Source organism: Mollisia scopiformis, assembly GCF_001500285.1.
Source record: "Mollisia scopiformis unplaced genomic scaffold LY89scaffold_12, whole genome shotgun sequence".
Taxonomy (NCBI): Eukaryota; Fungi; Ascomycota; class Leotiomycetes; order Helotiales; family Mollisiaceae; genus Mollisia; species Mollisia scopiformis.
In genome coordinates this window covers 888,597-899,725 of record NW_017263592.1, presented here as the reverse complement: position 1 = coordinate 899,725, position 11,129 = coordinate 888,597, and the positions used below count along the sequence as shown (strand labels likewise).

Sequence of the window (11,129 nt, the reverse complement as noted above, 5' to 3'; positions counted from 1 at the left end):
AACCCGCAGCGGCCTGTCAGGCTTCCCACGTCCATCTCCTTCAGCCATTCATTTATTCCGTGACAGGGAGTTCTTCTCGACCTGGTCAGACTCGTTCAGAAGCAATCCTTTCCAAGTCAAGAACCTTCCGGGGATCGATGGTCTCACCTCTGTGAGCTCTCTAGACGCCTCCACCGAGATTGTATCTCCGGCGACCTGGAGATATTAGCAAACGATACTGTACCTGGGTCATGCCTTATAACGCAGCACTCACCACCACCGTGTAGCTCTGTCCAAATAGAGCCTGCAGCAACTCATTCAGCTTTGCGCGGTCCACGTAACGCGTTTCGAGATAGGTAGTGACCATTCTCGTTATTGATCGTCTCGTTTCTGCTGAGAGCGGGTCTCTAGAATCCTGGGATGAGGCAAAGTACTGCAGCACACAAAATACAGTGGAGGTGAGGGAGTAGAGGGAGCAGAGGGAGCAGGTGATGAGTGAGGCGAGGTTCACCAGGAACGCCTACCAGAGCGCCTCTCAAGGCCGTGCGTGGCTGCTGCCTGGAGGCCCACAGCGCCCGAGAGAGATGCAGACATTGTCGCCGCCTTTGGGGAGTTCTGCAGCAAATGACCTGACCCTTCTAAAGCAGCGCCAGCTACCCGGAAATGCCTGGCGGTCTGGTCAAGGTGCGCTGGCCGTATATATAATATCCCCGGGAGAATCTCTTACTCAAACCCACCATGAATCACGACGATTGGCTTCAGCATTTGCAAACACCTGTGGGCAGCAAGCGACCTAGCCCCTCTCCGGCTGACGAAGATCGAGAAGTCAAAAAATCCCGTACACAGCCTTATATCAACGGCCCAGACCACAACATTCTCAACAATGAGTTGCCATTCGCTTCTTACGATGATTTCTCTTTCCCATCACAAGATCTCTATCACGAATATGAAAATGAGTTTAATAATGGCTCTGGAAGCCAGTTCGACAACTTCACTAGCGGCGAAGTTTCAAACGTATCGTTCCATTCAATGGAAAGGGGACAGCACATGCTGGCAAATACCTACGACTCCGTACCGTGCACCGGTGGAGGGCTCCCAACCTCGAATTTAGGGGTGTCTGAGCTCCTTGACCGGTCACACTTGGAATTACCGTCGATCGCCGAGCCATGGCCTGGAAATTTGCCAAACCAGCTAACCCCTATCAATTCCTTCCTTCGATCATCAGACCGACTCGATATCTCTATGGGTAACACTATGCACGGCATTTCGACTACAAGTAGACCTTTTGAGGAAACACTACCTCTCATAGGCTTCAGTGGCCTGGAGGGTTTAAGTGGAAGTTACTCGCAAGGACACACACACACCCCGGATGTGCTCTCCAGAGTCGATGTATCACGAAATGGCCAGCTGGTATTCAGTGAGTCCCCAGTCAATCAACCGTTCTCACAGATTCCAACTGCGTTACTCTCGGCTGAGTCCATGGATGTCTGCTGCGACTATGATACTTGTTTTGGAGTTGTAAGTCACGTCTACCCTGCTATCCTCGCGGTCTTCTGACAGGCCGCTAGGTAATAACAGAACTCACCTCTTCCTTTGCGCTGGAGAATGGGACTCATTCTGTGCCTGTGAATCTGAAACCATTCGGAGGAATCTTCATGCTTCAGAGTCAGAACTCTGGTGCACACGTCGGTATTCTAAGTAACTCTGGGCTCGTCAACGCACTTCGGCAGCTTCGCCTCAAACTGGATGCCACGGTTCGCATCTCCGAGATCAAGGGCATCAGAGAATCAGGCAAGCCAAAGATGAAGAAATTTGCCCCTGCGACAGCAGCCCGAGAGTACAGTATACGCATCATCCTGTACGGTCTTCGGGATGACAAGGTGGCCATGGGGAGCCTTCTTTCAGACGCCGGCTTCTTTCTGCAGCATCCTTATGCCACTGAAATCATATCCGAAGTCCAATATGACAATCCCCATTACCTTCTTCGTCCCGGCGCAGAAATGCCAGAACTCGAGCATTTGCATCTAGACATCGTAGACCATAGTTCCGCCCAGACTGAACCAGGGAATGAAATAAGCAAGAGTCGCTTTCTAAAAATTTTCGAAACCGCGGGAGCGGATTGGGGGACAGTGACTGCACCGAACATGTCACTGAGTCCGCGGCTTCGCTCACCACTCATGAGGTACGAGACAGTACGACCCATTGTGAACGATGACTAATATTTTGAATCAGTCATCAAATCACAGCGCTAGCTATGATGCTGGAGAAGGAGAGTGGCTATGTTGAGCAGCCGATGTTCCCGTCGCTTTGGAGAAAGGAACTTAGCGAGAACAGCAAGATCATGTAGTAAGTAATTTCAAGGAACCGTACTAGCAGTATGATTTAGTATCTTACCTTAAATTTTAGTTATCGCCATACCGTTACGAGGTCCCTTGAGCCTAGGCCTATCCCAGCTATGGGAGGAATACTTGCTGATGTAGGTTCCCCCTATACCTGTACAGTGGGGATACTGACAGTCTCTATCAAGGATATGGGCCTTGGGAAGACATTGAGCGTGTTGGCGCTGATCTGTTCCTCTGTAGACTTTGATTCTACAACCATTAGTCATTCTAAGAACGCAATGTATCAGGGCACGCTTATTATTGCACCAAAGTCCAGTGAGTCCGAGCTAAGAGACAAGATACCTATAAGTCACTAACGAGAAGGATAGCTATATACGGCTGGGTGGACCAGATCTCAGAGTAAGCACTACTTTGAAGTCATATGGCACGAGGACTAATAACGTGGTGGCATTTAGACACATCCACAAAGAACAAATACGAGTATACATATATCACGGCTCCGGTCGAGAAAGTCATGCCAACCAGTTCCGGGACGCGGACATTGTCATCACGACATATGAAACACTTCGTTCCGAGTGGGCAGCGTCAAAGAGAACGAGTCCCCTCTATTCCTGGAACTGGCTTCGGGTTGTCTTGGATGAAGGTAAACAAACTCTGGTGCATAGCAGGACCTTTCTTATCCTTACTAATCTCACTGCAGCTCACCACATTCGAAACCGTTCAAAACAGGCTTTTCAGTCTGTTTGTGAGCTCACATCCCGGTATCGATGGTGTTTGACAGGAACACCAATCCACAACTCCCTTGACGACTACGGCGCCTTGCTCAGTTTTATACGCGTCTTTCCGTTTGTAGAAAGGTCCAACTTCATGTATTGGATCGTTAAACCCGTGGAAGAGGAGCACAAGCTAGGCGTTGAACGCTTGCAGGGCCTTATTCGGGCAACCTGTCTTCGGAGAACGAAGCAGAAAACCTTGTCCTCCGACCAGCTAAAACTTCCTCCACGTTCTGAAAGAATTCACGAAGTTCACCTCCATTGGGATGATCAGGTGTTGTATGATACTGTTAGGAAGTATAATGCAGAAATAGCTACGTGTGCGGAGAAGCAGCCAGAAAAAGACTCCATCCCCAAAGGCAAGGAAAAGAACATATTACTCCTTATCAACTCCCTGCGACTTATCTGCGACCACGGAAAGCAGCTTCTACCCGAAGCAATAAAAAGAAGAATGGAGGAAAGCTCCATTGTTTCCATTGCTTCTTTTGCTTCTGAAATGCAACAAGTCTACCATGTTAGGTGCTCCGTCTGCGAGGGGGAGCTTGACGGCAGTGTCGCTCCGGCAGATGGCCAAGATTCCATATGCGTCAATTGTGCAATTTCAGAGCAAGGATCGTCAAACACGAACCTGCAAGCCGATTTCCTGGGCAGAAAAGGCTTGTCAGCTTCCCAATCAACCAGCTCTGGTTCAGCCAAATTATGTCATCGACCCTCAGCCAAAGTACTGGCATTGTTGGGGAACCTAGAACAGGAGCGAAGTGCAGCAGGGGCTAACCACAGACCAAGAAAAAGGCATGTCACAATACCCTCATTGCTGGAGAAGATAATATCTAGCTGACTAAATGCAGCGTGGTATTCAGTTGTTGGGTCAAAATGCTTGATCTGATTGAGAAAGCGCTCTATGAGGCGCGGTTTGGCGTCCGACGTATCGATGGACATACCAGCCTCGAAGGACGGCGAAAAGCCGTGCAGGAATTCAATGACAGTCCCGACTGCACAGTGATGCTAGCTAGTATCGGCAGTTCCGCAGAAGGGTACCAATTTTAACCTGTTATGGGTTGTCGAACTTTATTCAACTAACTGTGCCTTTGTTTAGGGTTAATCTTACAGCGGCCAGTATTGTGCATCTGATAGAACCTCAGTGGAACCCAATGGTAGAGGCACAAGCCGTTGATCGAGTATATCGCATAGGGCAGACGCAAGAAGTTACAATCATCCGATATATCGTTCCCAACTCTGTCGAAACAGTAAGTAGACTTTTCTGGACTACTGTCCAATTACTCTCATATCAATACTCATTGTCCCATTTAGTATGTCCAGCAGGTGCAGCAGGAAAAGATGCAAATCATCAATCAGGCTATAAATATGAAGGGAGTAACAGGGGCCGATTTAGAATCCGAAAGATGGAAGGTAATGTCCAATCGTGATCACTGCTTCTTAAGGGGCTTCTTTACTGACAGATTATAGAGAATGAAAGAGATGCTAGCATAGATAAGTCGGCGACCCACTCGTTAAATCCACCGCTTGCATCAGCCGGCTTGCTACAGACCTTAGTGTATATGTAAATTGCGGTTATGCTGCCAACTGCATATATAGATTCTTCATCGTAGCTAGTACTTAGCTAAACTCTACCAAGGTCTTTCCTATTGAAAAACTGGAATAAGGCATTTCAGACAGGAGTAATACCATGAAACTTTTCAGTCAGGGGGAGGGGATTTAGAGAAAAAAGAAGAAAAGCTGCACGAAATATTGTGGAGATCTGCCATGATCGATGTGTGTGGAATGATTCATATAAAAGAATCAACTACCTTGAGTTATTTAGCTATATGCTCTCGGTCTGAACAGCCAATTTCCTTCCCCTCGCCAATTGTAGATATCAATTCCTTTCCAGCCTCCCTGTCATGCCGGATTCGCTTGGTCTCTTCGATAAGCTCATCCCAGGTCTTCCCCAGCCATCGATGAATGCCATTTGCGCCCTCTTCATCCCGTATCTTCTTTCCTCGGCGTTTCCCTGCGGAGTCGGCTGTCTTCTGGTCTGCTTCTGGGTCAGCACCATTTAGGAGGAGAAATCTGATCATTTCAGCTCCCTCGGCAGATGTGTTGCATGCCGCGCAGTGAAGTGCAGTTTTCCGCGTGCTACCTGGACGGGCATTGATATTGGCGCCATGCCCAAGCAGATACGTTGCCAGAGTGATTGAACAGCCGAACTCTGCTACACTTCTCAGAGTTTGGCTGGCCCACTTTTGATCCAAAATGGCGACGATCCCAGAGTCCCTCCACAGACAGAGCAGCTGCTGGTCCCCCAGCGAGTGTGACGCAGCTGCCAGAATTGTTTTGTTGCCCCCCAACAACCTTTTTATCAGGGTCAAATTTGGACCCCGACTGGGAAAGATATTCAGTCCGCTTCGAAGCCACTTGGCGCATATTTTCATCCCTTCAAGCCAATCATTCGATACAAGTTGAGAAATGAGCAGGACCCGGCGAGAGTGGTCCTTCCCTTCTGGTACACGGAAGAAATCTGCGGATCCGTAAGCAATTTTTAACTTGCTGTCAAAAAAAGGTTTAGCTCGAGACAGAAGATATCTCAGAGTACTCCCATTGCGACCCTTTATTGACTCTGCGATACAGTCTGCCCAAGCCTCGGATACTAGCTTGGCCTCATCGTAATCAGCCGGCTCTTCCAACAGCTCGAGCATGGCATCCGAAGCTGCGAAGGCGGCGAGCATTCGGAGCTTATGTCGACTGTCATTGACCTGGAGGGCGTTTGGGAAAGTCGACAGGACTTTCTGGACAACTCCCACTTGGTCTTCTTGGACCAAGTCAGAGAGCAGAGCCTCAACTCCGTCCTGAGCGAGATCCTGGCCGTCAAAGCTGACTTGTGGCGGATCGCTTTGATGCGCTTGCTTGAAATGACTTTGCAGCATTCTCTCGGACAAAAAGCCAATCAGTCCAGATTCGCAGCCGGGAACAGGGCATGTCAAAGGATTATCATGCGAATGCTCATGCCGGTTTCTGGAGACACGCTTTTGGAAGCCGTGTTGCCAAAATTCACACTGTGGGAATCGGCATTTAAATGGTCGTGGTCCGTAGTACTGTAGGATATAGGCGCAATTCTCATGGCATCCGGGTTCACCGGAAATGAGCCAGCCCGTTGGGGAATTACAGAGCGCGTCGTCTAGGGCTTGACGGATGCGTTGAGATGTGGCTGATATCGTAAGGGGATCACGTTTTTCCTTCTGAGAGTCTGGGAATATCAGCTTGACCATTCAACTCCTAAGGGGTTCATAGGCATGAAGGGTGTTGTCGCACCTCTGTTTGTCTTGCCGGTGAATTGGAAAGACGAGTTGCGAAACCGTGAGGTTCTGCAGAGCAGCTGATGTAGGAGAGGATGTTTTACATCCAGCGTTCCCAAAGTAGCTTCATTGTCACTCTCATCCTCACTTCCACCCCTGACAGTGCTATCAAAGTCTTGTATCTTCCTAGCCTCCCACAGCATTTGAATGACATCAATTAGATTGGCTGACGGACTCGCTGACTTGATGGACCGAAGATACTGACAGACCAGATCGAACCACATTCGTGTTGAAAACGCGTGGAAGCTGTATTGACCCGTAGAGACGTTCTCGGAGCGCTCCTTAGCTGTCAAACCGGGATCATGATGGCGCTGGCATATATATTCGATGCAGCGCATAGCCAAATCCAGGGTGGCTTGGTTCATGTCAATCAGCTGTGCTCCAAGATGAGGGCTGGAGATATATCTGCAAGACAGTTAGCAGTAGATCGATAGGTTCCAGCATACACTAGTTACTCTTTTGCCGTGAAGTGAACAAAGCGTATGTAAGTGTCCACAGTCTCAACGATTGGACCAAGGACCTCGATAACATCGAGCTTTGCGACTATATCGAAGACCTGATCCCGGTTGCCAGGCCTTACAACTAAGGCTTGTTGTGCGTCCTCGATAGTAAGTGGCGTCGAAGTACAGGCAACCCATCCCAAGAGTCTCCGAGCCTGCTCTGACTTGCGCTTGTCCTTGTGGTCTCCCAAGCGTACAATTATACGATGGTAACTACATGATAGTTGGTCAGTTGCAGTCCATCCTCTTGAGTTTTGGGGCACTCCTACGCATGATCAAGACTCTCTGGGAGAACCGCCAACTCTTTCAGTATTTCTGACATGTCGTGCATAGTTGCGATCGTGTCCATAATGAGCCGAGCATAGAGGAACATGCCTTTTGCACGATTTGCTAACGGCACCAACAGCTTCCTGATCTCGACTTGTGCCTTTGGGAAAATTTTGCGAGTATGGAAGATATATTGACTACGTTCGTGAATGTAGTCTTTGATGCTTTCTTCATTATGGTCATGAACCGGGATCACGACTGCTGTCTCATCCAGCAGTCGCATTATATCGGCTTCGGACCGGCTACTAAGGATGATCCTCAGCCTTTCGCATATCTTGGCCAGCCTAAGAAGTTCTATAACAAGTCTCCTACGCTCTGTTTCACTAATCTCGTCAATACCGTCAATAACGAGATAGACGGAGCCAACATATTGAATAAGAGGGGACAGAAGGTTGATTGCGGCGGTGAGATCGTTCTTAAGGTCATCCACCATCGAGTCGCAAATAATAGCCATGAGGTCTTCATCTCTTCCAGCCAGCTGAAAGATAAGAGAGTGGGTTATCGACAACGCTGAAGTTTTGGCTTCCTGGTAAGTCAGGAATGCAAAAGCTGTCGTGGTCCCTTGGGTACATCTCAACTTGTCGACAATTGCACTAGAGAGAACTGTCTTGCCTGTGTTTGAATGACCCAACGTTAGACATGGTTTTGACCAAGGTGCCGTGCAATTTTCAAGCTTGTTCCAAAGAAATTATTGGAACATTTGAACCGTTCACGGGACTGGAAACAGCGCTAAAAAGATATATGCCTACCTGCCCCTGGGATCCCTTTCAACCACAGGATTCGGTTCTCCTCCTGCGAATTGTTGAGCCATTTCGTGAAAGTCTCGTCCATAAAGAGCCAACCTCCAGTTTTCTCACAGCGACGGTCGCGAAGGCGATGTAGGGTGTCATCATATCTACACGGACTAAGAAATGTCATGATGCGGTGGAATTCTTGCCGACGAGCCTCCCTCTTCTGCGCTTTGAAACCCTCCAATGCATCCTTTCGAAACTCGTATTCTTGTTTGATGTGCTCTAGGCGTATCTCTGTCCTCATCAGTCGAGTGAGTCGCCCAATATGACGTGCAACTTCCAAGATATGCGCGTTATGCTTCGGCCACATGCGATCAAAGACATGCATCCAGCCTATGGTAATGGTCAACAATAGATAGCTAGGTAAATTATGGCAAAAGGCACATTTTGCGATGGTACTTACTCGGGCGACTGAAAGGCTCCAAGGCTTCACGATAGAAGTTGAGAATGTCCTTAAAAAACAGCATCAGAATCTCTTTGGCCTCCATGTTTTGGTCGAATATTGCTGCCGAGGCTTGAAAATCGGGCAGTGCTTGCCCTATCTCGGCCGCGACATTTATGATTGAGTCGTAGGCCGTGCTCGGCGTTCTTGACCACTGCAAAAGAAGTGCGATCGGTCCCCAGAGGAGTGCCAGAACATCACGACTTCCATCAATAATATCATTAATAACGCCAGTATACCCCTTCAAGCGCTCCAGATATAGCCGCATTTTCGGTAGGTTCCGAAGCCCACCGCCTGTCTGCTGGATTTTGTCTGTGATGTCGTAAACATCGTTGCTGGAAGTTACTTTGAGGATCTCGTCCAAGGGTATAGAATCGGGAAGGCTGTCCTTGAACACTCGTGCCGTTTCTTCGAACTCGCATTGGAGGGCATTGATGGGAGTAGCCATACTAGCAGATGGTAAGATTAACTCGCCGAGAGTTACATAACGTGAACAATGCATCTTTTCAACAACTTCACTTCTAGGAAGTGCCTCTTGCCATTGATTCTCGGCCGATTGAAGGAGATTTTCTGGCAACAATGTCCACAGGTCCTCGACACTTTGGACTATCACGCGTTCAAGGGAAAACATAGCAGATCTATCTCCCGGGGGCCGCCTCTCTGGTTCTTCTCTTAATGCATGGATTATCTTCTTCATAATTTTGACCGAACCCTCTGATTGCACACAGGCGTAGCTGGAAACACTTTTGTCAAACAAGCTCAAAGCGTGGCCCCATACTTTGAACCGTTCCTGCGCGAATCGAAGACTTTCTAGGTGGTGCTCAGCAAGGGGTGCAGATATTTCTCTGCTCCCGCAGACCTTACAGAACATGTCTTGAACAGATTGGAAGTGTTTTTGCAGACTCAAAACTGCCAAGCGGTGATGCATGTTGTTCACGTCAGGCCGACTTCGCGGGTCAGCTCGAAGAGCGTGAAGAGATAGCTCAACAAGCTGGAGAACCAAGTCTGGGTGGGGGTTATCGTGTTTCAGCGCCTCCATCCAGTCAAACACTTCTTGCTTGACGTCGCCATGAGGTTGATAGAAGCCAGCGTCTTTCCACTGAGGAAGCCGCCCTGGTGTGAGTCGCTTCGTGCGGAACTCCTCGACACCATCTGCCCCTTTCAGCATGTAGGTGACAACCTCGGCGATAAGACAACCAAAAGCCCAGACATCGATGGCTCGATTGACGGTTTGCGGGTTCTCACCCATGTCAGTGCACTCGGGGGCAATATAATCCCCACTGATCGACTTGTACGGCGTATGCGACAGGGCCTCCGCCGACTTTAGGTGGCCCAGCCCGAAGTCAGCTAGGATGAAGGTATCGGGAGAAACCAGGACATTGGGAGGCCGGAGATCATGATGGTAGCCGATGGCCTCGAAGTCAACGTCGTGATTGACTTGGTCGAGATGAAGGCGATGTGTCTTCGACAGCGCTGACGCCAGTCCTGTGAGGGCAGAGTAGAAAGTGAAGTCCCATTGAAAATCTCGGTAGCGGGTTTTAGCCATCAAGAATTTGCCGAGATCCATGTCTACATATGGGAAGAGGAAGTTCTGTTTCCCACGGTACGTGTAAGAGCCCCATAGAGGAATGATGTTGGGATGTTGCAGCTGGTTCAAAAGTCGCAAACAGCTGTCTTCCCTCTTGAACTCCTCCGTCATACCTTTGACTTTGAGTTGTTTCCGCACCACTTGCACCTTTTCCACCTGGAAAGCATGGCGTCAGTGTGGGGGTTTCCATACCAGTCAATAGGGTCAATTTGGAAGCACTCACTCCTTTGTCAACAAAATTCTGTTGAGACGGCGAGATATTCATCTTGTTTACATCACTAAATGCCCCAGTACCGAGCTGCTCTTCGGCAGTGAAGGGAAGAATTATTTTCCTTTCCACCTCACGATAACACTTCCACATACTCTCTGGGAAGGTGTAAGGATAAAACACCCATTGAACCTCTTGGGCGAGCCGGCGGCCGATGGAGTGACCCGCAATTTTCACCGCATCATCTTCACTCAGCGGGAGTCGACTGTCGAGAGCACCATGTTTGCGGAAATTAATGATGAGATCTTGCCAACCATTGTAAATGAGCATGGCAAACAGCCTCTGGCCTTCGTCGTGTATCGTGTCCGCCAGCTTAATGCGATCATCTGGACCGCAAATCAGTTCTTCGACGGCGGCTTTGATCGTCGCGAGAGTGAATATCTTGTGAAGCTTGTCGGTGGGCAGGAAAAGGCGCTCGGAGATTGAGGTGACCAGGCTATCCTGTATCTGCTCCCTCAAAAAGCCAATATATCCCAGTGCGCCAGAAAGGCTCGGCGGCATGATGCTTGCGATTCGAGAGTAGAAGCGACAACAGAAGATCGGGTTTATAGAGCTAGGCAAGGAATCAGAAGTTCTTAGTGAGAATGAATGAAGTCCACCTTAGTCTCGTGGTAGCCCTACGTCACTTCTTTGAAAGGTGTTTGTCCCAGCCTTTCCTAGCCTTTGATTCTAAAACTCGACGAGGTCTCGAGTGTGGTTAGTAGCAAGTGAACTTGAAGTTCATTCCTCCAAGTGTTCAATGTTCTCTTATCGGCGACTAAAGAAG

At 48.9% G+C, this 11,129-nt stretch overlaps 3 protein-coding genes across 3 annotated transcripts; 1 reads left to right on the top strand and 2 right to left on the bottom strand.

The window, feature by feature from the left end:
* The first annotated feature begins 695 nt into the window (after positions 1-695).
* LY89DRAFT_616746 (uncharacterized protein) lies at positions 696-4,838 on the top strand. The gene is made up of 12 exons (XM_018210776.1): positions 696-1,497; positions 1,548-2,161; positions 2,212-2,325; positions 2,386-2,455; positions 2,507-2,636; positions 2,690-2,720; positions 2,777-2,964; positions 3,022-3,886; positions 3,943-4,128; positions 4,191-4,341; positions 4,406-4,504; positions 4,562-4,838. Exons 1-12 carry the CDS (start codon positions 718-720, stop codon positions 4,583-4,585), a joined length of 3,252 nt encoding a protein of 1,083 aa, XP_018071370.1. The 5' UTR covers positions 696-717; the 3' UTR covers positions 4,586-4,838.
* A 31-nt stretch (positions 4,839-4,869) lies between these two features.
* Positions 4,870-9,414, bottom strand: LY89DRAFT_69875 (uncharacterized protein). Its single transcript, XM_018217005.1, has 7 exons — positions 9,367-9,414; positions 8,469-9,317; positions 8,024-8,398; positions 7,217-7,886; positions 6,903-7,160; positions 6,404-6,852; positions 4,870-6,338 (listed from the first exon to the last, which is right to left on the bottom strand). Exons 2-7 carry the CDS (start codon positions 9,202-9,204, stop codon positions 4,909-4,911), a joined length of 3,918 nt encoding a protein of 1,305 aa, XP_018071369.1. The 5' UTR covers positions 9,205-9,317; positions 9,367-9,414; the 3' UTR covers positions 4,870-4,908.
* LY89DRAFT_69881 (kinase-like protein) lies at positions 9,098-11,028 on the bottom strand. The gene is made up of 3 exons (XM_018217009.1): positions 10,319-11,028; positions 9,367-10,251; positions 9,098-9,317 (listed from the first exon to the last, which is right to left on the bottom strand). The coding sequence occupies exons 1-3, from the start codon at positions 10,862-10,864 to the stop codon at positions 9,267-9,269; spliced, it is 1,482 nt and encodes a 493-aa protein (XP_018071368.1). The 5' UTR covers positions 10,865-11,028; the 3' UTR covers positions 9,098-9,266.
* Positions 11,029-11,129: the final 101 nt, after the last annotated feature.

Bases quoted from the DNA above. Each gene is read 5' to 3' on its own strand.
- LY89DRAFT_616746 (XM_018210776.1), top strand. From the start codon at position 718: ATGAATCACGACGATTGGCTTCAGCATTTGCAAACACCTGTGGGCAGC. The intron at 2,721-2,776 runs GTAAGCACTACT...GGTGGCATTTAG, and splicing joins TGGGTGGACCAGATCTCAGA to ACACATCCACAAAGAACAAA. The intron at 4,342-4,405 runs GTAAGTAGACTT...TGTCCCATTTAG, and splicing joins TTCCCAACTCTGTCGAAACA to TATGTCCAGCAGGTGCAGCA.
- LY89DRAFT_69875 (XM_018217005.1), bottom strand. From the start codon at position 9,204: ATGAAGAAGATAATCCATGCATTAAGAGAAGAACCAGAGAGGCGGCCC. The intron at 8,399-8,468 runs GTAAGTACCATC...CCATTACCATAG, and splicing joins GGAGCCTTTCAGTCGCCCGA to GCTGGATGCATGTCTTTGAT. The intron at 6,853-6,902 runs GTAACTAGTGTA...ACTGTCTTGCAG, and splicing joins GTTCACTTCACGGCAAAAGA to ATATATCTCCAGCCCTCATC.
- LY89DRAFT_69881 (XM_018217009.1), bottom strand. From the start codon at position 10,864: ATGCCGCCGAGCCTTTCTGGCGCACTGGGATATATTGGCTTTTTGAGG. The intron at 10,252-10,318 runs GTGAGTGCTTCC...CATGCTTTCCAG, and splicing joins AGAATTTTGTTGACAAAGGA to GTGGAAAAGGTGCAAGTGGT. The intron at 9,318-9,366 runs GTCTGCGGGAGC...AGCACCACCTAG, and splicing joins TTCAAGACATGTTCTGTAAG to AAAGTCTTCGATTCGCGCAG.